This window comes from Cetorhinus maximus, chromosome 4, assembly GCF_964194155.1.
Source record: "Cetorhinus maximus chromosome 4, sCetMax3.hap1.1, whole genome shotgun sequence".
Classification (NCBI taxonomy): domain Eukaryota; kingdom Metazoa; phylum Chordata; class Chondrichthyes; order Lamniformes; family Cetorhinidae; genus Cetorhinus; species Cetorhinus maximus.
Window position 1 is genome coordinate 65,464,503 of NC_135882.1, and position 26,220 is coordinate 65,490,722.

Consider the following 26,220-nt stretch of genomic DNA (forward strand, 5'->3'; position numbering starts at 1 on the left):
CACAACCTGTTGCTTTGTTTGCCCATGATTTATCTTTTTATTTATTTTTTCATGGGATCTGGGTGGCACTGGTCAGGCCAGCATTTTCACCCATCCCCAGCTGCCCTAAAGGTGAGCCATCTTCCTGAATTGCCACAGTCCATGTGGTGTAGGTACACCCACAGTGCTGTTAGGGAGGGAGTTCCAGGATTTTGACCCAGTGACAGTGAAGGAACGGTGATATATTTCCAAGTCAGAATGGTGTGTGCAGCCCTCTTCCCTGTGCCACCCTCTTCGGCCCCATTCTGATCCGTCAATGGGAAACTTGTGGGTTATTTATTAAAGCCCTCGCAGCAGTTGGAATATATTTATTAAATTAATCACTCAACAACTATTTTATATGCGCTATGAGCAGGTTAACGTCTGGTTTGCCACTGGCAAAGAACAGCCACTAGGCCTCAAAGTGTCAGGGCTGGGAAGCTACCCCAGGAAAATGGGGCTCATGACCAAGTTGAACACCCAGACACGATGAGCCGAATCCTGGGCCTGCAGTTTCAGTGGATCATGTGGGTGGTGCTGGCTACGGAGGTCGGATTAGGTTTCCGCTTGGAAGGGACGCTCTTGGGTCCAGCTCCTCCTCGTTAGCGAGGAGATGGCCGCTGTCATGGCGGCGGTGTGGAGGGGTTTGGGGGCAACAGGGAAACAGGCGGTGGCGGCGGCCCGGGGCCCGGCGCTGATCCTGCGGGTTCTCTGCGCCAGGACTGCCTCGTCAGACTCCGAGAAGCGGAGCGGCTTCGCGGTCGCCTACGAACTGCACTCGGACCTGCAGCGAGAGACAGAGCCGGAGAAGCCAGCCTTGGGCGGCAGGAAGGTCGGTGACACCCCAAACTGCACCCCCTCCCCTTTCCCCGCAATTAATGTTAAATCAGCTTTCATTTTAAAATTTGAGATTACTAGATTTTTGTTAAGCAAAAGTATCAAGAGATTTGGGGCAAAGGCAGCTCTATGATGTACATATATATCACACACACATACATGAGCTCATTGAATGAGGGGCTATACCGGTACTTGCTCAGTTAGTTGGAGTCTGCTTGGTTTCTGGACTCTCGGCTTAAGGTTGTGGGTTGCAGAATATTGCCCCAGGGACAGCGTTGTATGTTCAGAGGAAGATGGGTGTCCAGTGGATGGTCTTCCTGTCATATTACAGTTCCTGTCATGTTGCTGTGCTTGTCCTTCTCTGTGGTAAGGGTCACAGGTGACCTTGGAGATTTGCTGCAGTGGAGCCTGTAGGTGGTATTTTCTGGAGCCACAATGTGGAGCGGTGGATATTGAGTCCAGGGACAAGGACAAAGATGAGGTCGGGGAGTAGTGCCCAGGAAAGTGGTAAATATTCCCTCACACTCCTTGCTTGAACCCTTTGCAGAGGCCATGATGGGTCAGAATGTTAATCACTTGTCGCAGAGTGACCAGCCTCTACCCTGCTCTTGGCACTTGCAATTATTGTTTTGATGTGCTCTGATGAAGAGTCATATGGACTCGAAACGTCAACTGTATTCCCCTCCGCGGATGCTGTCAGACCTGCTGATTTTTTCTAGCTATTTTTCTTTTTGTTTCAGATTTCCAGCATCCGCAGTATTTTGCTTTTGTCTTATTGTTTTGATGTGGTTGGTCCCCTCATGACCCATTAAATACTTAAGCTCAAGTTCGGATAGCCCCTAATACAAAGCAAGATATTGTAGATGCTGGAACAGAAAATGCTGGAAATGTTCAGCAGGTCAGGCAGCATCAGTGGAGAGAAGCAAAGTTAGAGTTTTGTCAGAACGGGAAAAAGATAGAGAAGGATTCTCATCCTGCAGAAAAGAAATTCCCCCTCATCTCCGTCTTAAATGGGTGACCCCTTACTCTAAAACTGTGCACCTTGGTTCTAGTTCTCCCAAAAGAAACATAATTTTTAAACCTACAAACCCCCTCAATCTCATTTTTCTAAACTCCAAATGAGCAGAGGCCCAATGTGCTTAGCCGTTTTCCTCATAAGGCAACCTCTTCATCCCAGGAATTGACCCAGTGAACTGTCTCCAGTGTGAGACTGAGAGCTACACGGATACCACGTGTCAGATGTGGTCACGCTGCAGCTTCATGATGTGCAGGCAGAGGGGAACTGGGTGACCGCCAGACAGCCAAGCAGCACCAGGTAATGTAGAGTCCCCTGAGAGTACAGATCACTAATAACTGAATAGGACTCTATAGTCTCTTTTCTAGCCTCTCGCTCTCTATTCAGTTCTTAAAACTGATAAGCATGATAGTTTCTCAGGGGAATATAGCCAGAGCCAAGTCCACAACACCATGTATGGCTCAGCTGTGCAATGGAGGAGGAAGGAAGTCAGGAAAGCAATAGTGATTAGGTGATTCAGTAGTTAAACAGATGGGCATTTCTTCAACCACAGGCATGACTCCAGGTTGGTATATTGCTTCCCTGGTACCAAGGTCAAGGACATCACTGAGCAGCTGCTGAATGTTCTGAGTGGGGAGGGTGAACAGGCAGAGGTCGTAGTCCATATGGGCACCAATGATGTGGGTAGAAGGTGGGATAAGGTCCTCTGAGTGGATTTTGGGGAGCTAGGGAAGGAATTGAAAAGTAAGATCTCAAAGGTGGTAACTCAATATTACATGTGGTGTCATGCACTAGTGAATACAGAAATAGGATAGTGCGGATGAATGAGTGGCTGGAAAGATGGTGCAGAAGGGAGGGTTTTAGATTTCTGGGGCATTCGGACCCACAGTGCTTAGCCTTTCCTCACAAGGCAACCCCTGAGAAACTATCAAGCTGGATGTCTGCACCTCAGCAGGGCAGGGACCAATATCGTAATGGGGAGGTTTGCTAGTGCTGTTGGGTGGGTTTAAACTAGCTTGGCAAGGGGATGGGAATCTGAGAGTATATTCAGAAGGGAAGAAAAGCAAAACTGGAATTGGAAGGCAGCAAATTAGTACATGAGTATGGAAGGCTGAGGAAACCAAGGCTGAAGGGGAGACTACAGAGTACTATTCTATGATTAGCAGTGTGTACTTCAGTGCAAGAAGTCTAGTAAATAAGACAAATGAGCTGAGGGCACAAAGGTATGATATTATAGCTATTACTGAAACATGGCTTAAAGAAGAGAAGGAACATTCCTGGTTACAGGGTTTTCAGATGCGGTAGTAGGATTTAAAAAAAAAGGATGGGAGGGGCATGCAATCTCGGTTAAGGAAACAATCACAGCAGTGTGGAGGGATGATAGGCTGGAAGGAGAATCAAATGAAATTATATGTGTTGAATTGAAGAACAAGGAGTAATAATACTGCTGAATACTTATAGACCCCTAAACAGTTTGAGCGGGACAGAAGAGAAAATATGTAGGAAAATTGCTGAGAAACACAGAAACAGAAGGGCAATAATAGGGGATTTTAACTACTCTAATAACTGGGGTAAAAGGTAAAGAGGCCACGGAATTCTTAATGCATTAGGAGAACATTTTTAGACAGTAGGTCGTAGGCCTGACAAGAGAAGGCCCAGTTCTGGACTAAGTTTTGGGGAACGAATCAAAGTCACAAATTACATTCTGTGTGACGGTGACAAAAGTAAACTTTCCCTCCTCATCCTTCTTGACCTGTCTTCAGTTTTTGATACAGTTGATCACACTATCCTCTCACAGACCACCTGGAGGAGCTTCGCGGACCATCAATGATCTGCAGACTACACTCCGAATTACTGGCCTAGATACAGTGAATGGGAAAGACAAATTTCTGTTGGCAGAGAGGTCAATAACCAAGAGGCATAGATTTAACATAATTGGTAAAAGTATTAGAGGAGAGTTGAATAATTTATTTCATCCAGAAGGTGATGGGGATCTGGAAATCACTGCCTGAGACAGAAATCCTCAGTGGATTAAAAAAAACACTTTAGGTGCTGTAACCTATTGGACTACAGACTAATAGCTGGAAGGTGAAATTAGAGTGGATAGCTCTTTTTCAACTGACACTTGACACGATGGACTGAATGGTATCCTTCTGTGCATAGTATTAGTTTGAGTGCCTTGGTCTGGTATTGAGGAAGTTCCTGCCTTCTGAAATACTGCGCTTGGATTTTCTTCGGAGTCCCCTAGCAGTTCTCCCAAACCTTTCTTGGATATGATCAAATACATAGGTTTCCCTGCTCACCCCTTCAAATTGCACCTAGAATCTGACCCCTTTCATGACCAGGCCACAGAATCTGTCTTCCTAAATTGATAACAAACCCCAAAAACTTGTGTTCTTTCTTCTAAATTCTTCTGTTTTAAACTTTATTTTGATGTCGGAATTCCAGCCGTTGCCAGCACCTGGCAGTATTGGGGATGCTGGCAACTGGCTTCATTGGAGTGGGGCAGCGATTTGTTGTCTTGTGGGAAGAAGTGGAGACTTGACAGGGTGGATGTTGAAAGGATGTTTCCCCTAATGGGAGAGACTGAAACTAGGGAACACTAGGAAAAATGGGGAGAGTTTATTTTTGGGGGTTGTTAGTCTGTGGAGTTCTCTTTCCCGGAGAGCAGTGGAGGCTGGATCGTGGAATATTTTTAAGGCTGAGTTAGATAGATTCTTGACTGACAAGGGAGTAGACGGGAAAGTAGAGGCCATAATCGGATAAGCCATGGTCTTATCAAATGGCGGAGCAGGCTCAGGGAGCCAGATGGTCTACTCCTAATTCGTATATTCGTATGAGTGGGACAAAGGTCATGGTTAATTTGTTTTGGATCATTGTCCTAGGGTTGCAGTTCTGGCAATAAGCATTTTCTTTTGACCAGCTCGGACTCTTTAAAGCAGCTGTTTTGTGTGAAAGTTTTAAGCTCTTGCAAACCCTCCACCGTCACTCTTCATCTTCAGCAGTCTTTATGTTCTAGCATTAAAACATTTAAGGGCAAATGTTGTGCAGCTTTACTTCTGGCACCACCAAAAAGGAAACTGCATTCATTGGGTAAAAACTATACGTTTGGGGTGCACAGTTGATTGATGTGCGTCTCTGAGGTGTGCCAGGAACAGAAAATTTACCTTGGAGTCCCACTGTTATTGAGTTTTCTGACTTAAAGCAAATTTAATGAATGTAAATTTCCAAGAGCAAAAATGACTTCTTGAAATTTTCAGTTCATGTTTGAGATGTTATCCATGTTTTTATATGAAAATTTATGAAGCCTCAAAATAATTTAGATGAGAAATTTTGTTACTGAATTTTCAACACCAATAAAAGATCTGTAACCTGCAAGACTACGGACCAGGTGCTGGAAAGTGGGATTAAAATGGGCAACTAATTTTTTTATTTGTTCTTTTTCGGCTGGTGCAGACATGATGCTAAATGGCCTCTTTCAGTGCTGTAACTTTTCTATGGTTCTATGGAACAAGCTTTAAGCAAATACAGAGGCAAAGAAAGGGGAAATGGAGGAAAGAGCAAAAGGGAATGTCTGTGATAGAATAGAAGGCTAGAGTGATGAAATGACAAAAAGGATGATGGTGCAAGAGAACAGGAATGGCGGTAAGACAAGTAAAGAAACAAAAGATGGGCCTAGAGAAGGTGTAATGGGAATTGTCACCAACAGCTGCTGCCCAAAAAGAAGAAAAAAGTGTAGGTTGAAGTTATGATCTGAAATTATCGAACTCATGGTTGAGTCTGGAAGGTGTAAATATCGCCTCTTTCATTACTAAATAGTTCTCCTGCGTTTTTGACCTATGTGTTTATGAAAGTTCTTTGATTTATTTCATTCTCCTTCAGCTTTGCTACCCTTTTTGCTCCCTTTGAAAGCCTTGTACATTTCTCAGTTTGCTTCTGTATTATGCCCCCATATTTATTGATGGATTCTCCCATCACTTCGACAGACAAGTGTTCAGCAAAAAAAAAAGATTTACGGTCTACTTTGATATTGTTTCATGTGTGATGTTAGGCCAAGTCTCGATTTGCATAACTAACTACAAATACTGCATATGAGATCAGTGTTGGAGGGAGGCATTGGCTTTTTGCCACGCTTGCTTGTCTATTCTCCTCAAACGTCAAAATCACTTGATGATGGACACTTCTCCATTTGGGTCTACCCATGTTGTTTTTTCACATGTATTGGGATCCAGCTTGAAAGTTCTATGGTTTTCTTTCAGATTGTCTTTATATCTAAGTTTGGGATGTCCTGTGGCGTGGGTTCCCATGCTCAGCTGGCTGTAGAGTACTGCCTTTGGTATGTGGGAATCCACCATGTGAACCAGCAAGGCTGAGCTCTGATGAATATGCTCTCGATGCCAAGCATGCAGCACTTTGCAAGAGCCTCAGTGTTGGGGATTTTGTCCTGCCAGCTGATGTTGCAAATAGATCTCAGATAGTGAAGATGGAAAGCTTCTAGTTGTTTATGTGATGCTGGTAGGTTTCCAAGTCTCATACTCATAAAGAAATGATGTAAGAACCTCTGCCTGGTAGACTTTGATTTTTGTTCTGGGACAACCTCTGTGATCTTTCCAAAGTCTGTGAGTGAGCCTGCCAAACAATTTTGTAGAAAACCTCTCAGTGGGCTCATTGCTACTGAATTCAAGGCATGCATTTCGAAATAAAGTACAAATTACAAAACTGCTGTGGCAGCTGTTTCAAGTTTACCTCTGGGATTTGAGCAGCTCAGCACTCACCGTCTGTTATGCCATAACACTAGGAATGGATCTAAAACCCCTTGAAGGACTTTAAGAAAATAGCCTGCATTACCTCCTCTGGTATCCAGGTTGATTGCTCACCAGGAATAAATCAACTAAACCCACTGCTTCCTTAGTTTATATGAATAGCCCCTAGTTCTACCTAACTCTAGTCAAATACCCTCCTTTCATGATGTCACACTGCTTTAATTGCCTTAAATGTCTGGTTCAAATCCTTTTTTAAATCTCCTGGAAGCCAGCACAAACCCAAGGCCCTAGGTTCTGCCCATTCATAGCCCAGTGATCTCAAACCAGGCTTAAGAAGGAAAAGGGAATAAAGGAATATGGAATATGGCAGGTAAATGTGTTTGGAACTATTTGCTCAAGTGAATGGTAAATGTTGACATGAAGTAGTCAGGCTTTTTCTGCATTGCATTGGATAGTGCACAAAATGAGGTGATAGCAAAGCCTAATATATCTCAATTGAAATTTGTAATTAGTTGACTTGTATCACGTATCGAGAAACACTGGATACTGCAAAGCCTATGGGTCCTGACAACATTCCAGCAATAGTACTGAAGACTTGTGTTTCAGAACTTGCCTCACTCCTAGCCAGGCTGTTCCAGTACAGCTACAACACTGGCATCTACCTGGCAATATGGAAAATTGCCTAGGTATGCCCTGTACGCAAAAAACAGGACAAATCCAACCTAGCTAATTACCTCCCCATCACTCTACTGTCCATCATCAGTAAAGTGATGGATGGGATCATCAACAGTGTTATTAAGTGGCACTTGCTTAGCAATAATCTGCTAACTGACGCTCAGTTTCTGTTCCGCCAGGGTCACTCAGCACCTGACCTCATTACAGCCTTGGTTCAAACATGGAGAAAAGAGCTGAACTCCCGGGGTGAGTTGAGAGTGACAGCCCTTGACATCAAGACACCACTTGAACAAGTGTGGCATCAAGGAGCCCTAGAAAAACAGGCGTGAATGGGATAATCAAGGGGAAAACTCTGGTTGGAATCATACCTAGCACAAAGGAAGATGGTTGTGGTTGTTGGACGTCAGCCAACTCAGTTCCAGTACATCACTGCAGGAGTTCCTCAGGCTAGTGCCCTAGGCCCAACCATCTTCAGTTGCTTCATCAATGACCTCCCTTCCATCATAAGGTCATAATGGGTATGTTCGCTGATGATTGCACAATGTTCAACACCATTCACGACTCCTCATACTGAAATGGTCCATGTCCAAATGCAGCAAGACCTGGACAATATCCAGGCTTGGGCTGATGTGGCAAGTAATATTCGCACCACACAAGAGCCAGGCAATGACCATCTCCAACAAAAGAGAATCTATCTATTACACCTTGACATTTAGTGGCGTTACTATCGCTGAATGCCCCACTACCAACATCCTAGGGGTTATCATTGACCAGAAACTCAACTGGACTAGCCATATAAATACTGTGGCTACAAGAGCAGGTCAGAGGCTAGGAATCCTGCGGCAAGTAACTCCCTTCCAGATTCCCCAAAGCCTGTCCACCATCTACAAGGCACAAGTCAGGAGTGTGATGAAATACTCTCTTGCCTGGATGTGTGCAGCTCCAACAACACTCAAGAAGCTTGACACCAACCAGGACAAAATAGTCACTTGATTGACACCCCATTCACAAACATTCACCCCCTGCACCACCGACACACAGTGGCAGTAGTATGTACTACCTACGAGATGCGCTGTAGGAACTCACCAAGCCTCCTTAGGCAGCATCTTCCAAACCCACGGCCACTACCATCTAGAAGGACAAGGGCAGCAGACACATGGGGACACCACCACCTGGAAGTTCCCCACCAAGCCACGCACCATTCTGACTTGGAAATATTATCGCCATTCTTTCATTGTTGTTGGGTTGAAATCCCGGACCTCCCTCCCTAACAGCACTGTGGGTGTACATACTTCACATGGACTGCAGTGGTTCAAGAAGGCAGCTCACCACCACATTCTCAAGGCCAATTAGGGATGGGCAGTAAATGCTGGCCTAGCCAGCGATGCCCACATCCCATGAATGAATTAAAAAAAATATTATTCAGGCCCAGGCCCTGACTATGGCCCCATGACACTGAGCTTGAACTTTGAGTGAGCGATGAGTGACTACAACCAAATCTTTTTCCCCCTCGGCTACCTTTTAACCAGCAGGCATTCAATTTTCTTTAATATGCATACCTGCGCACTTATCCATTCAGAAGGACGTTTTCTGGTCTTGGACCTGCTCCCCAAATCTAACCAAATCTGGTTGTAACCTGTTTTACTCTCCCAAGTCACTTAATCCAACACACAATTTGTCATTTTATAAACTTTATTACTGTGCTGTTTATACCTTTGAACATTAAATACTATAATGAACAGAAGGTGGCCAAACACTGAAGTCTGAGACATCCCACTCATGACTGGTCACTGCACCATTTTAAATCCCCTTTATTTATTGTCTCTTCGCCAATTCTTTTTCAATCGGTCTTTGCTTTTAAACCCTACATTTCACACTCATAGTGCTATTTGGTATTAGGATCCATTTCTACAGTAATGGCATATGCATGATGCTATATTACCTTATTATCTTCCTTTCAGTTTTGGAATTAAAACAGGAAAGGGCTAAAATTTATAAAGGCAAAGGAACATATGATGAAGGCCACTCATGGGAAAAATGGACAGAATCACAAAGCTTTATATCTAAATGACTGGTAAAAATAAGATGTAATTAAAAATGGAATTTAATGTGGTCAGTCAGTGTAGATCAGTGGCCCTAATAACCTTGTGCATTGGTAGTACAGAACTTTAGTATTGCTGAAAAAAGAGACATGTTTAAGCTTTTCGTCTTGCACTCATCAGGACACTTCGCAAGAAAACTAATATAAGGGGAAAACAACAGTTTATACTCTGAGAAGAGAATGCTGATTGGTTGGCAAGTGGACTCTGATTGGTAGATTGGTTGGAAAGTGGACCAATCAGCACTCTCTTCTCATGGAGTACAAATTGTTGTCTTCCCTGTAATTTGGGATTCTTGCAAAGTGTCCTATTGAGTACAAGAGAAAAAGCTTTGACATGTCTTTTTTTTCAGCAATGCTCGTGCATTATATTTCCACAAGGATCTATCCTTGGCCCCCTCATTTCTTGTTTTGTTTTCAAATCTTTCCATGACCTCACTTTCCCTGTAATATCGTCCAACCCTACAACCCTCAGTGATCTCCGTGCTCCTTCAATTTCACTCTCTTGCGTGTCCCTGATGTTAATCTCTCCACATTGGCAGCCATATCTTCAGCTACTTGGGCACTAAGCTCTGGAGTTTCCTCCCTAAACTTTTCCAGCTCTCCATCTCTCCTACTTTAAGGTGCTCCTTAAAAACCACTATCGTAATATTTCCTTATGTGGCTTATTGTTGAAATTTTTTTGATAGTGCTTTTGTGAAGCATATTGGGATGTTTTACACATTTAAGGGCACCGTATAAATGCAAGTTGTTTTTATATGGCAATAAATCACTGTTATACAATGTATTTTCCAACTCTGCATGAGAAAAGCCATAGGAGATCTCCATGTAATATATTAATCAAGCATAAAGTTCACCACTTCTTGAAATTATATTTCCCACCCTTCTAAGTAGCATTCCTCTGTTGCTTCAGTTTTAATCTTCGATAGGCCGATTGTATTGTTTTATGAACTTTGATGAACAGATGAGCTTTGGTCCTCCATGATGCGAGTCCCACCTCTATTAAGCCAATCCCAAGCTAAACACATGGCCATGTTGAGAAACTTCATATTTCATAGATGGTAACTTTGAAGACCTTATTGACTGCAAATTGAAAATCCTGCCCAGCACAATACTGACATGACAGAGTCATGGAGTCATTTACTGCACAGAAGGAGACTAATTGGCCCATTGAGTCCATGCTGGCTCCCATGGAGCAATCCAGTCATTTCCGCTCCCTTCGTCTCACATCTCATTTCTGCTTTCATCCATATCTTTACATCACATATTGGGAATAAACACTCCATTTACTAATTTTCCATCAATTATAAGCTTCTTCCTCCACATCTAGGATAATACATTTCAACAACCATTTAATCATACACCTTGCATAACTTGGATATATATTACTGTTCCTTCTTTATTGCTGGGTCAATATCCTAGAATTCACTAGACCAACTGTTCCCCACAGTTTTGCTACTGTGCCTCCCCCAACACCCCCCCACACTCCGTGTTGTAAAAATTCTGTGGACCCCCTAAAACACCAGTATTTTTCTGCATAATAAATTAGTTATGTAATTAAACTGCTTTACTTTATGTCAAACTTGTTGTTGGTGCTGAGCAGCAATTCTGGCACAAACAATCAAACCTAACATCACGAGGCTTCTCTCCCCAGTTAAAGTGCATTTTTTAACCATCCTTTAATTGCCCAAATGCTAACACTGAACTGACATTTCATGACGCCATTAGGCAGAGGTGTATGAAACTATGCCAAATGATTGAAACCCTCATAGCTGCTACCTTCACCTCCCTATGCTATGGCCGATTAATCACGTGAAGTTTCTGTACGGTTGAACTCCGTACGCGTTGAGACATAAAAGTCATTAACGGTATTACATGCCTTTTCATGCGGCCTAGGCATTTCAAGACACTTCACAGAGTGAATTACCTTCAGAATGCAAACTCATTCTATTTCTTCTGGGTAATTAGCAGTTAACGTTTGGGTACAAGTTGTATTTTTTTCCTACGGATTCTTTTTTTTAGGTGGCCCCACTTGTGGAGCCCTGGGGGCTGCAGATATTCAGTTGAAGACCCCTGCCCTCCATAACAATCAGTGCACAAACTGCAGCAGTTCAGGAAGACTCCCCATCACCTTGGGGAAACTAGGGATGGCTAATAAATGGGGTGTTGCCAGCATTACCCACTTCCTGAAAACTTTAAAATAAGCCACAATTTGTCTCTCCACAAAACTGCTAAGTTTTAGATCAGATGTCACACTTACAAAACAGTAAAGTCACAAGTGAGTAGATAGGAAATCTGCCAATAAGCAACTATCAAGTGGGAAGGAAAACGACCAATCCTGAAGTATCAAGGAGGTTTAAAGTGAAATACCAAAATTCAGTGAAGAGCTACCAAGAAGGAATAGCTGGTTGCAACTAAATCACTCCAAATATAAATCACTCAATATTTTTAAAAATCTATTTAGCTGCCATGTTTTGTCCGCAACCTGAGAACATAGTACTAAAAATTTGTGACAAATTAGTAAAACCATTCCATAATTCATAACTATGGTTGTAAAATCCTGCAGAGCCTGTTGACTTCTATACCTGAATTTCTGTTGTGCACCTGGCATATGGAATATGTGCTAGGAGTGAAAACTAGTATGGAGACGTCTTTGTATGAGAATGAAATGTTCCCATCAATGCTGCCGTTCAAAGGTCTTTCCTGTCTATGAAGACTGGACCTTGAGTTTTGATGTACTCCCAGGTACCTAGGTGCAGAGATTCAACCAAGTTGAAGATCTTCCGAAAACATTCTTTTAGATGTCAACTAATGCACACAACATCCCAGAATTCAACTTAAGGCTCCTTCTTTCTCCTTTGTCTACTTTAGTACTGGATGGATAGAACAAAGGCTTACAAAGGGTTGTTGTGGCTCCTACTGTTATTAGCCAGTGTTGCTGTTCATAAATATAACTTGGTCCTTTATGAACAGCAATAGGCCATTCAATTAGAACTATTGATTTGTACAAAAGCAAAATACTGCAGATGGAAATCTGAAATAAAAATAAAGTACTGGAAGTACCCAGCATTTCTGGCAGCATCTGTGGAGAGAGGCAGAGTAACTGTTTCAGGTTGACGTGCCCTTTGTCAGAACTGATGGTTGATATATATCTTAACTTTATTACTGGCCTTGCTCCAGATCGTTTACTACCTTCAACTAACAATCTATCAGTCTGAATGTTGAAAATTTCAATTGACCCTGCATGTGCGTTGTACCCCTTCCAAGGCTTTCCTGAGATTTGGTGCCCAAAATTGGATGCAGCTATGTCCCAATGGGGCCTGGCCAGTGGCCTGTGTATAATGAAGCACCACTTACTTTTGTATTTCTAAAATTAATGGAACCGGACAACCCACCTGGCATTGACCTAGGCACCAGAAACAACAACGGCAAACTCAGCTCTGTCGACCCTGCAAAGTCCTTTTCACTAACACCTGGGGGCCTGTGCCAAAATTGGGAGGGCTGTCTCACAGACCAATCAAGCAACAGCCTGACATAGTCATACTCACAAAACCATACCTTACAGATAAGGTCCTAGATGTCACCATCCCTGGGTATGACCTGTCCCACCGGCAGGACAGACCCAGCAGAGATGGCGGCGTAGTGGTATACAGTCGGAAGGGAGCTTCCCAGGGAGATCCTCAACACCAACTCTGGACCCCATGAAGTCTCATGGCATCAGGTCAAAGATGGGCAAGGAAATCTCCTGCTGATCGCCATCTGAAAGCTCCCCTCCAAGCCACTCACCATCCCAACTTGGAAATATGTCACTGTTCCTTCACTGTCGCTGGTTCAAAATCCTGGAACTCTCTTCCTAACAGCACTGTGGGTGTACCTACACCACATGGACTGTGGTGGTTCAATAAGAATCTCACCACCACTTTCTCAAGTGCAATTAGGGATGGGCAATAAATATTGGCCTAGCCAGTAACGCCCACATCCCATGAATAAATTTTAAAAAATTCCAACCCATTTGAGATAAAGGCCAGTATTCCATTAGCCTTGAGAATTAGCTGTGTACCTCTGCACTAGCTTTTAATGACCTGTGTACATGGACATCATTTACTTTGTACTGCTCTCATCATTAAGCCAATATTCTGATCGGTCTTTTTCTGATCTAAAGTGGTTAACTTTAAGCTTTCCCGCATTGAACTTTATCTGCCATATTTTAGCCCACTCAGTCAGTCTGTCTGTCCCTGTAACTTCCTCCTCCCATCCACACAACTTGCCATGCTTCATAACTTAGTTATATATACAAACTTGAATCACTAGCATTCTATCCCTTCACCCAGGTCACTAATACATATGGTGAAATGCCAAGGCCCCAGTAGACATCCCCGTGGAGTACTGCTAGCTGCATTTCACCAATCAGACAACAACCTTTTATTCCTAAGCTCTAAATGTATCCCAGTTTTCTGGGTGGACAAGCAAAAATTTGTTCTCCTCCCCTCTCAAAGCCGACTGATAGAAATCAGGTTCAGGAAGTCAATTTTCTCAGGACACTTGCCATCATACTTTGCTGTTTTCCTGGCATTTAAACAGGTCCAGTTGTTTTAATTTATAACCCTATACTCAGTATCTTTCCTTATGTTGTGATCTCTGACCTCTCGCCACTCTCAGTCCCAATCGCAGTGTATTCTGTTCCCTGCCTCCCTCCCCTCGATGTACTCCACCTCCTGCTCCCTCTGTTATAATTCAGTTAATAAGATGGTGAAGGCTGGAACTGGAGCCTAGTCTTTATATACCAACCAACTGCTTTTGAGCCTGCTCCTATTATGCCCATCACCTGAATACAAATAACCTCCAATTTACTCACTGCTCTGAAGTTTTGAGACCATGTTATACTATGCTTCAGAGTACCCATGAGAAACAGGGATCAACTTAAAAGCTTCAAGAAGTCGTAGAACATGAATATAGCTGACAAAATTGGTAAATTCTGTACCCATTTTTGGAATACTGCTTGAAATTATTCTCATTTCATAAAGCAGTTTACCAAATGTGCGTAGCTGTGTTTATTTAATGCTGGTTATTATAAATAATGTTTGTATGGATGAATCTGTCTGTTTCACTGAATCAGTTTGGCACTCAGATTGTTGTGGCAATTGTCAATATTTTAGGTAATTAAAAATCTAAACAGGAATGTATGAGGTGCAAGGTATTATCCTCTGAAACCAGGGTAGTAAAACACCCAGAGTATTAGTGGACAGATGTTGAAAGAGCATCATTAATTTATCTACTATAGAACCTATCCATTCAGATGAATAGAGCAACAACGTTTGAAGGACTTGACAAGAATGCTGGTCCCATCTTTTATATTTTTTGGCTTTGTCATGCTTTTAATGTTTGTTTCTATCTCACTGTCTGTCTCTTCCCCTCCCCCCACCCCCGCTCTCTCCTTCCATCCGTTCATTTTACATAGTCAAGGACTAAACAAATGCCTCTCCCTCGCAATCCAATTATTTTTGTAGGAATCCAGTGAAACAGGTAAGTGTAATAGAAAGAAGATATTGTTCCCATGACAGTGGATGGTGCCATTTAAAGTAATATTTATTATAATATTTATTTATAATATAATATTTATTAGCATTCATCGCAAGTATGAGTTCAGCTAAAAAAGAAACATCTCTTTTTCATTTCAGAAAACAATAATAAAATCGCCCATTTACAGATGTGAGCTGAGGAGAAATCCCTATACTGCCTGGTATTAGCAATATCCATTTGCATGACACAAAATGGGTGAAAGGATTATTAGTGCAAATGGCAGAATTTGTTTTAAATTGGGACACCTCTGGTCAATCTCTTGAGTTAATAATCATGCGTAGAAATGTGTACTAATCCCTCTGGGATATATTGTGCAAAGAAGTTTAGAATGGAACAGTGAAAAGGCTTGTCTGGAGCATTTTCCTTCCTCTCTATGTACTAAAAAAGGTTGCTGTTCCATCATTTGCGAAAGAAAATTGAAGTACTTAGTGTGAATTCTGCACGTGAAAACTCATCAATAAGATTTATCATTTTTAACTTTGGCAACATGAAATAGAAATTAAATCTATGTGCACTTCAAAATCTTTAGGAGAGAGGGAGCAGAGGAAGTAGCATTTTATAAGTGATATTTGAATAATAATGCTTTGATTTTATAGAACCAGCTCTTTGATGTAAAGATAGCCTCAGTTTCCAGCGCTGCATAAGGCATCGTGTTTATATTGTAGCCATGCATGAATAAACTTGCCTGTAACCAATTGTTTGAAGGTGGCGATTCATGACTTACTTTCAGGCGGCCAGACCTACCTCAGTAGTTGGGAAAAGTCTGTATCAGTGATGGAAGAAAGTGCACTATTCTCCCACAGATGGACTGAATTCTCAGCTTGCCTACAGCCAGAAAAGTTTGCAGCTTATGGTGCTGAAGCACTGCCTCGTGTGCTATAAAAGTTAGGAATGTTCCTCTGGGAAGTACTATAGGTAAAGGGAAAATTCACCTATGTGGTGTATCCAAAGGTTCTAATTTTTTTAGATGTTGGTTTTGTTAATATTACTGTTTTTTAAAAAATCATTTATTTGTATAATCGTGATAACACTAATTGCTGCATTTGCAACTTTTTGTAAAACTCATTTCATATACAATCATTTAGGTAAGACTCACTTAAAGCATGAGGAAGGCAAATATATCACAATTATTTGTATTAAAACTGGAATCATTCAAAAGGCAATTAGATACTCTGATGATTGGGGTGCTTGGGATTCTGGAAGAATGAGCAAGATAGAAGCAATAGCCCTCACCTGTGCTTGTTTTTGTGAATGCACTCCAGACAAGCATTTTCACTGTTCCATTCTAAACATTTTTGCGCAATATATCCCAGAGGAATTAGTACACATTTCTACACATGATTATTAACTCAAGATTATTAACACAATGCAACTGTGAATGCAGTTGTGAATTGCAGTTGCAAGGCTGTTATACTGCTGTTCCTTAAACTAACCACACAGTGGCGTCTCTGAGCAAAGTGGCATAAATTGAAAATTGTAGAGCCATATTCAGAACACCAGAGGGAGTCTTGTTAGATAATCTCCTACTATTAGAACAATTTGTTTCAATATAGTTTTACAGTCCCATTGCAGCCTGCTGGTTATGTTGTCTTGTAAAAAGTTTGCATACCTTAGTATTCTTAAGTTTACATTATGATACATTTCATTGAGTTGCGTTTTAGCCAAAAGCACTGAAGCCCTTTCCTTGTGCGCGTTTATTTTCCTGCTATTGCACCCTCTCCTGAAGGTGGTGTCACCACCTGGGGGTTCCAGGGGTGTTCCCAGCCTTTTGGCATTTTACCCATTTGGTTCCCTTCATTTGTAAGCAGTGAATGTTTGCGAGCTACTCATCCTTGTGAATTACACAACTGATTTTATGTATTTGTGTCATCTGTTTGGGCAATGATCAGAAGAAGGAGCCCTGCTTTATTTTCGTGCCCTCTAGTTTAGGGACCCCACTTCTTCTCCACCTGAGTGATCAGCTATTTCAAAGTAAACCAAGGATTCAACCTGAGACTTAACTGGGCTACTGGATGTTTTCCCACTGATGAGCATTGTAGGTTCATAACAATGTGATGTGATTTTCCACTTACCAAAATTAATGTTTTCATTGTGACACATTATGTAACTGATAAACTCTAATAGGGACATGATGTGCCTTCTATGTAATCCAATTGCTATGGTATTATATAACGTGATATACTGTCCCAGGCAGACATGTGTCAAAAGTAGGGCACCTTTATGCACAGTATTGTTAATTGCATGCATGGGGCAAGGCAAGGAGGCAGGCCTCTGTGAATTACCACAGCCTGTACAGGGATTGAATCCGCGACATTGGCCTCATTCTGCACCACACTCTAGCCAACTGAGCTAACTGACTGCCCTTATCTGGTGCTGCTTGACAATTTATTTGGATAACACTAAATCACTTTGTTACTGTGTTATGAACAGCATGTGTGTAACAGATTTAAATGATTTTCTGTAAATATAATCCTATATGTTTACACTTGTATTATTATTGTATTACCTCTGACCAAGTAGTTTAATTTTTGCTCATTGCAATAAATGGCAGTCAAATTATTTTCCCCTATAATGTTTGTGCATTGAAATTGAAAAATTGACTGGCTCCCTGAACCTTTAAAACAATGATCCATTCAATACAAAATCATTATAAAATAATTAAAGTTAAGTTAGATAACAAAATTGTAGGTTCTAGTTTTCAAATCATAATGGGAGTAGCCGTTTGGTAGTACAGAACTTGAGCATTGCTGAAAAAAGAGACATGCTGTTGAAGTTTTTTGTCTTGCACTCATCAGAAAATGCCAAATTTCAAAGGGAACAGCATTTATACTGTATGAAAAATGGGGCTGATTGGTTGGCAAGTTGGCACTGATTGGCTGAGACATTGCCATGGCGAATGCATGAGGGAGCTATTGTCCCCCATGCTTTTGTTTATTCAAAGTACGTGCAGTGTCTGGATATATTCCTTTTGCTTGCAGAGGAAGGTCCCTGGATATGAATATATGTAGTTTCTAGCAAGCATAAGTGAGCTACATCGCGAGCCCTACTGATAATTTTAAATTGGTTTTTAGTATAATTCTTAGCACACTTGGGATTATTCAGCAAGTACTGCCCGATTGCGGAATCACATCTAACGTTAGACATGATGTTCTGAGTTTTGCAAAACATGTTGGTTGAGTACGGTCAGTATTCTGCCTACTGTGAACAGTTAAAGAGATGTGCTATTCAATATGATTCATCAGTTGTTGGGATGTATGGCCCCCGCATCTGGCATCGCACTGGCACTGAAATTCATATACACCGCAAGGCAGCTCATTACTCATACAAGTCTAACAAACTTTTTTGTAACTTCTTTTCTAGCAGGGCTATGTGGTCATTTGTGCTGGCGAATTTGGATCTGTCATTGAGAATGGTTGGCATTTTGTCAATATAGTTATGCTTGTTAAGGATAATAATTCCAGTCCCATTATCTGACTTGCAAATATGTATGTCTGGGTTGGCCTTGAGGCCTCGCAATACCACCAGAAATTCAATGCTGCATGTGAAAAGCGGACAAGTTATTGGGTATCCTGCAAAATGGATGTCCTAGCTCAGGTGGGCATGCTTTCAAGGACTCAGCATTTTCATTGGAAGCTAGTTTCTGGTGGGATGGCTGAGAATAGAGGAGTTCAAACACCGCAAATACCTTTTCCCATTTGATTTGGTATATATGTGGTGTATGTGATAGGATTCGTCTTCATGGGTCACTACATCCATGTATGTACAGGCTGCCCAAGACACACAAAAGTGATGTCCCTTTATGGCCTATCTTATCTATGACTGGTTCTGCACAACATGAATTTGCAAATGGTTGAGTGAGTTACTACAACCAGTTCTGAGTGAGTATTCCACATACACGGTGAATGATTCCTTTAGTTCTGTGATCACTATAAGCAATCTGCATATTGATAACCATGCTGTGTCCATGTGCTCGTTCGATATTGCGAGCCTGTTTGCTAATGTGCTGCTCAAGGAAGCTTTAGACATTTGTGCCACATCACTATATCATGGCAGTCTAGGCATGCTGCCATGTTTGAATCTGTTTTCATTGAACTTATGAATTTAGCAACTGGCACAGTTGAATTCAACTTCTATGATATTATGTATGTCCAAATAAATGGTGTTGCTGTGGGTTTTCTCTAGGGCCAGCTCTCATTAACATTTTCATTGGTCTCCACGAGAAATGCGTTTTCAATGGAATGACCCCTAACTTCCTACCCCTTGCATATTTGCTATATATACACCTTAATGCGCTCCGTCCCGTGCTCAAATTTATCCTTTAAATAGAGCAGTTGAACGAGCTCCCTCTCCCCAATGTGTTATTTTAGAAATCTGTGAATGGATTCTCTACCACTGTCTATCGCAAGCTTACCTTCACTGGTCAGTATACATGTTGGAATTCCTACAGTTCCACGTGCTACAAGATTGACCTTATTGGCAATCTCGTAATAGGGCCTGAGCCATTTGCTCACTGTGGAAGCTTGACTCCCAAATAGGGTGCATCAAAGCTATCGTGCAGAATAATGGTGACCCCGATCAGATCATTGTTTGCACATATTCGTGAATGGGCCTAAGGCCACCACTTTCAGACCTGAAAAGTGCCCCATCTACCTCAAATTAGCCTGGAAGGGTAAAGTATTTCAAAGATTTGAGCAACAGGTGAGACTAGTGTTTCACGCTCTACAGTGGCAACATGAGTGGTGTTTTCCACTAACAATATGCAGTCGTCAAGCCAAAAAGACATTCTGCTTACCACACAAATGAGCAGTAGGATGCCAGGTGTGTAAGCTGTACATCCCAATGATTGGTGGATCATATATCCCTTCGGCTGTTTGCAATTGACAGAATACTGACCGTACCCAACCAACCTGTGCTTGCAAAACTCAGAGCATGATGTCTAATGTTAGATGTGATTCTGCGATTGGGCAGCACTTGCTGAATAATCCTGAGTGTGCTAAGAATTACACTAAAAACCCATCTAAGATTATCAGTCAGGCTCGCAATGTATGCTTGCTAGAAACTACATATATTCATATGCATGGGCCTGTCCTTTGCTAGCAAAAGGAATATGTCCAGACATTGCACCCTTCTTGAATAAACAAAAGCCTGGAGGACAATTGCTCTCTGGTTCATTCACCATGGCGAAGTCTCAAACAATCAGAACTAACTTGCCAACCAATCAACCCCTCCTTTGCTCATACAATATAAGTTGTTATTCCCTTTGAAGTTAGGTATTCTTGCATTATGGAATTGAATTTAATTGCCTTTATTTCTGTGTTTGCAAAAATACTTTTCTCTGGAATATTTTTATCCCTTTTAAATTGAATTTCTTTCAACACAGGCTGGAATATTGTAAAAAGGAATGTGCACAGGTTATTTTATTGCTTGAAAGAATGAGCCATTTGATTGTATCTTTTTATATTTTAGCATAGAACCACTGATTTGAGATGGAAGGAGGTGCTACAAAATATGGAAGACAATGTTTTCATCTTTGTGTAAAACCACCACAAATAACCCATGAATGTATTGCAAGGGTTCTAGATGAACAGTTAATGGAAGGTCAAAAAGAGTGACTATATATATGACATGTTTGAGCAAATATTTCCGTGAGGGCAGACAAAGAACTGAATAGTATGCTCCTAAGATTTAGCATAACGGATTCTTCAAGTGAAATGTATAGTCCAAAGGAGAAACACGGGTTCAGGTTTAGCAAAGGTTCTTTGATTTCCTTAATTTGGCAACTGATATTCTTGAACTAGGAAATGGCTCTAATTATCACAGTTGCTTCTGGCATAAAGCACTGAAGTTATCAAACCTCACTTTTTTTTATTGCCTGTGACACCTTTCTAATGCTAATTGTTTTATAATTTAAGGCCATGCATTCAATGACAAATTTCAAGATTACTGCCTTTTCTTGTATATGTTTGACTTCTATTGATTCATTGTAAAATCATTATTTCAAGGCGGTGAAATTGGAAATCACATGTCAGATCCATTAAATTATCTCAAATACAAAGTGCAGGGACATTTTTTCAGATTGGAGTTGAAGGTGAGTGACTTGATGCCTTGCAAATGTTTTTAGACCTGTACAATCCCTGGCTGTGTGAGGGGATTGAAAACATTATGCCTACAGAGCATGATGGAGGCTTTTCTGCAGCAAGCTAGATACTTAGACACAATCTTATTCCGAATAGTCAGCTCTGTATACTTTTCGCTGTTATTGTTGATTATAAGCAGAAATGGGATAGCTAAATATTGCTGCTTGTAGCTGCTTCTACTAGGAGATCTGCTGTCATGGTATGTCATGCTCGCCTGTCTTGCACCATCCTCACACATTCACTGTAGCTCATTTGCAACCGCTCTGTGACGTCCCTAATCCAACTACCCCTAGGTTGGCCCCTCTTTCTGCTGCCCTCCACTTTGCCCTCTAGAAGAGATCGCTGTAGCTTTTCGGGTATGATCAAATGGCCAAAATGCTGACAATTTCTTTTCTTTTTTAAGAGTTATTTTTGTCCCTGCAATTTCAAGCATCTCTTCATTGCCCTTATATCCGTATATGAAATTTTAAGCATATGTCTTAGCATCCACATTTCAAAGCCCTCTATTTTCTGCCACAAATCTTTATCTATTGCCCAGGTTTCATAAGCCTACAGGAAAGTGGATAGAATGTAGCATCTTTATCAGTTTTTTCCTTGTTACAAGCTTGAGTTTTCTTGTTAACACGTTCTTCATCTTCAATAGACTACTTTTGGCTCTCTCTAGCCTTCTAATTTTGGTATTGTATCTACCATCTTCTGTTCTCGTTTGTCCTAAATAGACAAACTTATCTACCAGCTGAGTAAGAGTGCACATAATTGAATGTAATTATAAATTATTCTCATTTAAATTTAAAAGATATTCAGCTTTTCTATAGGTAAAAGAAAGACTTCCATTTATATAGCACCACCTTTCACAACCTCAGGACATCCCAAAGCACTTTACAATCAATGATAAAACTAAAAAACTACGGATGCTGGAAATCCAAAACAAAAATAAAAATACCTGGAAAAACTCAGCAGGCCTGGCAGCATCTGCGGAGAGGAACACAGTTAACGTTTCGAGTCCATATGACTCTTCAACAGAACTAAGGAAAAATAGAAAAGAGGTGAAATATAAGCTGGTTTAAGGGGGGGTGGGGCAAGTAGAACTGGATAAAGGGCCAGTGATAGGTAGAGATAGCCAAAAGATGTCATAGACAAAAGGACAAAGAGGTGTTGAAGGTGGTGATATTATCTAAGGAATGTGCTAATAGGTGACATTAAGGGTAGAAAGCAGGACGAGCAAGGTACAGATAGCCCTAGTGGGGGTGGGTGGGGGGAAGGGATCGAAATAGGCTAAAAGGTAGAGATAAAACAATGGATGGAAATACATTTAAAAATAATGGAAATAGGTGGGAAAAGAAAAACCTATATAAATTATTGGAAAAAAGGGGGATCGGAAAGGGGGTGGGGATGGAGGAGCGAGTTCGTGATTTAAACTTGTTGAACTCAATATTCAGTCCGGAAGGCTGTAAAGTGTCTAGTTGGAAGATGAGGTGCTGTTCCTCCAGTTTGCGTTGAGCTTCACTGGAACATTGCAGCAGACCAAGGACGGACATGTGGGCATGAGAGCAGGGTGGAGTGTTGAAATGGCAAGTGACAGGGAGGTCTGGGTCATGCTTGCGGACAGACCGAAGGTGTTCCGCAAAGCGGTCACCCAGTCTGCGTTCAGTCTCCCTGGTGTGGAAGGGACCACATTGAGAGCAGCGGATGCAGTAGGCTAAATTGAGGGAAGTGCAAGTGAAATGCTGCTTCACTTGAAAGGAGTGTTTGGGCCCTTGGACGGTGAGGAGAGGGGAAGTAAAGGGGCAGGTGTTGCACCTTCTGCGGTTGCATGGGAAGGTGCCGTGGGAGGGGGTTGAGGTGTAGGGGGTGATGGAGGAGTGGACCAGGGTGTCCCTGTGGAATGCCGCCCTGGGGGTGAAGAGAAGATGTGTTTGGTGGTGGCATCATGCTGGAGTTGGCAGAAATGGTGGAGGATGATCCTTTGAATGTGGAGGCTGGTGGGGTGATAAGTGAGGACAAGGGGGACCGTATCATGGTTCTGGGAGTGAGAGAAGTTTTTAAAATATAAAGTGCTCTATAGTTATCCTGTTTGAAAAATGCAAAAAGCTGTATTTTAAGTTTGCTATTCTACAACCATTAACTGTAGACCCAATAATAAATTAAATTCTGGCCTGAAGTTTTAATTGAAATTAGCTATCAATATATGATCTCTTTGTAAGGCTATAGTTGTAGCTTAAAATTATCAAACATCCTTGAAGCAGTTTAACCCTGCTTTAACTTGTAAAGATTACATTATATAATTTAGCACCAACACTGCAGAGCATTGCAGTCTACATGATTTCTTCCCAATTAATTTTAATGGATTGAGCACTGCATATTGCTGAAAAGAGAGACATGTTGCCAAAGCTTTTCATCTCACATTGATCAGGGCAAATGCAAGAATGCCAAATTTCAAACGATTACAACAATTTATACCACAGGAAAAAAGGGTACTGATTGGTGAGCAAGTTGACTCTGATTGGCCGAGGCATTGCTATGGCAAAAACAACAGGGAACTATAGCCCCCACAACCTCCCGGGTAATTCAAAAGGGGCAAGGTTTGAATATATTCCTTTTGTTGCAGAGAACAGGTCCCTGCATATGAATGTATGTCACTTCTAGCAAGCGTAAATTAGCCATGTTACAAGCTTGACTGATTAGCTTAAATTGGTTGTGAGTGTAGTTATTTATGCACTCAGGATTGCAAATTGCTGAACTTACTAGTTAGATGAACTTTAAAGCTAGTTAGATGCATTTTTTGAAAAAAAACAGTTGAACCTTTTATGAAGTTAAATTTCAACTTAATAGTTCTTGTTGCCTCTAACTGGGATATTGCTGTAGCAGGGAATGCCACACTTTCATGTGATAAATTATCAAGTGATGTGATGTGCTTATAGTGCAGTGATCATTGTACACTCCCTCTCCAAAGCAAATGGGAAAATGGGCCTTTCACTAAACACCTGGAAAACTAAGGCAACAAAAACAAAAATTGCTGGAAAAACTCAGCAGGTGTGACAGCTCTGTGGAGAGAAAGAGTTAACGTTTCGAGTCCAGATGACTCTTCTTCAGAACTAAAGAGAAGTAGAAATGTGGTGAACTATATACTGTATAAGGGGGGTGGGACAGATGAAGCTGGATAGAAGGCCAGTGATAGGTGGAGGCAAAGGAGAGATTGCAAAAGATGTCATAAACAAAAGGTCGAAGGGGTGTTGATGGTGGTGATGCTGGCTAAAGGAGGTGCTAATGGTGACATTGAGAGTAGAAAGCAGGATGAGCCAGTGACAGATGGCCCTAGTGGGGGTGTGGTGGGGGCAGGAGACGGTGTGGGAGCAAGGATCAAAATAGGCTAGAAGGTGGGGATAAACAATGAGTGGAAATAAATTTTAAAAATAATAATAGAAATAGGTGGGGAGAAAAAAATGTATATATAAAAATTAAAAAATAAATATTTGAAAAAAGGGGATCAAAAAATGGTGAGGGTGGAGGAGAGAGTTCATGGTCTGAAGCTGTTGAACTCAATGTTAAGTCCGGAAAGCTGTAAAGTACCTAATTGGAAGATGAGGTGCTGTTCTTCCAGTTGAGTTGAGCTTCACTGGAACATTGCAGCAGGCCAAGGACGGGCATGTGGGCATGAGAGCAAGGTGGTGTGTTGAAATGGCAAGCGACAGGAAGGTCTGGGTCATGCTTGCGGACAGATGAAGGTGTACCGCAAAGTGGTCACCCAGCCTGCGTTTGGTCTCTCCAATGTAGAGGAGACCGCATTGGGAGCAGCGAATGCAGTAGACTAAATTGAGGGAAATGCAAGTGAAGCGCTGCTTCACTTGAAAAGAGTGTTTGGGCCCTTGGACAGTGAGGAGGGGGGAAGTAAAGGGGTAGGTGTTGCACCTTCTGCGATTGCATGGGAAGGTGCCGTGGGAGGGTGTTGAGATGTAGGGGGTGATGGAGGAGTGGACCAGGGTGTCCCGGAGGGAATGGTCTCTACGGAATGCCGACAGGTGGGGTGAAGAGAAGACGTGTTTGGTGGTAGCATCATGATGGAGATGGTGGAAAACTAAGGTCCTCTTCCAATCAGCTCCCACAACAAAACACCTCCCCCCAACGATTAAGATCAACAGTGAGATCTTGGAAAATGTGGACTATGTTCTGTATCTCGGAACCCTCCTCTTGATCAAGGCAGATATAGTTGATGAAATTCATCATTGCCACCAAAGTGCCAGCTCAGCCTTTGGCCAACTGAGGAAAAGAGAATTTGAGGATCAGGATCACAAACTCAAGACTAAGATCATGGTTTATTTGGCAGCAGTGATACCTGCACTCCTGTATGCTTTGGAGACTTGGGCATCCAAGTAGCAGGTACCTCAAAGCATTGGAGAAGTACCACCAGTGGTGCCTTTGGAAGATCCTCTAAATCCGATGGCAAGGAAGGTGGTCTAACAGCAGCATCCCCACAGGCTAATTTGCCCAGCAGCGAGGCGCTCATCACTCAAAATGAGCCTCGCTGGGCAGGACATGTCGTTCGTACGCCTGACACCTGACTCCCAAAGCAATTGCTTACTTGGAACTTGGTTGCCGCAGGAGGATAGCAGAAATGCTTTTGGAATGTCCTCAAAGTATCCCTGAAGAAGTCAAACATACCTACTGACTCATAGGAGACCCTGGCTTGTGACTGACCAAAATGTAGAAGGCTTGTTTAGTAGGACAACGAGCACATTGAAAGACTTTGTTGGGAATGTGCAGAGGCGAAGTTGAAGTGTCAGAGGGAGTGCACATAGCTCCAAACAGCCCATTTACCTAACCCTTCACGCACCACCTGTCCCATATGTGGCAGAGTCTGCAGGTGGGGCATTGGACTTAACAGCCATTTCAGAGAGTCCATCGAATTGGAGTGGAAGCAAGTCATTCCCGATCCTGAGGGACTTCGTAAAAAGAAGAGATTCATTTTGATGAGAACTGAAAACAGTTTTCTAAACATACTTTGGTGCACCCCATCTGGTCCAGGTGACTGAATGGCCTTTAGCCCCATTAGTTTCCCTAGCACTTTTTCTCTAGTCATAGTTATTGTATTTATTTCCT

At 42.0% G+C, this 26,220-nt stretch overlaps 2 protein-coding genes across 2 annotated transcripts in view; both read left to right on the forward strand.

The window, feature by feature from the left end:
* LOC144679659 (tumor protein D52-like) overlaps positions 1–26,220 on the forward strand; it is a 272,612-nt gene that overhangs the window by 132,169 nt on the left and 114,223 nt on the right. The gene's annotated exons all lie outside the window — the stretch shown is intronic.
* The window catches only part of LOC144679660 (uncharacterized), a 37,431-nt gene continuing 11,805 nt past the window's right edge, over positions 595–26,220 (forward strand). The window contains exon 1 of the mRNA XM_078540260.1: positions 595–850. Coding sequence (XP_078396386.1) covers positions 632–850 — 219 coding nt within the window. The 5' untranslated portion in view covers positions 595–631. The remainder of the gene's footprint in view (positions 851–26,220) is intronic.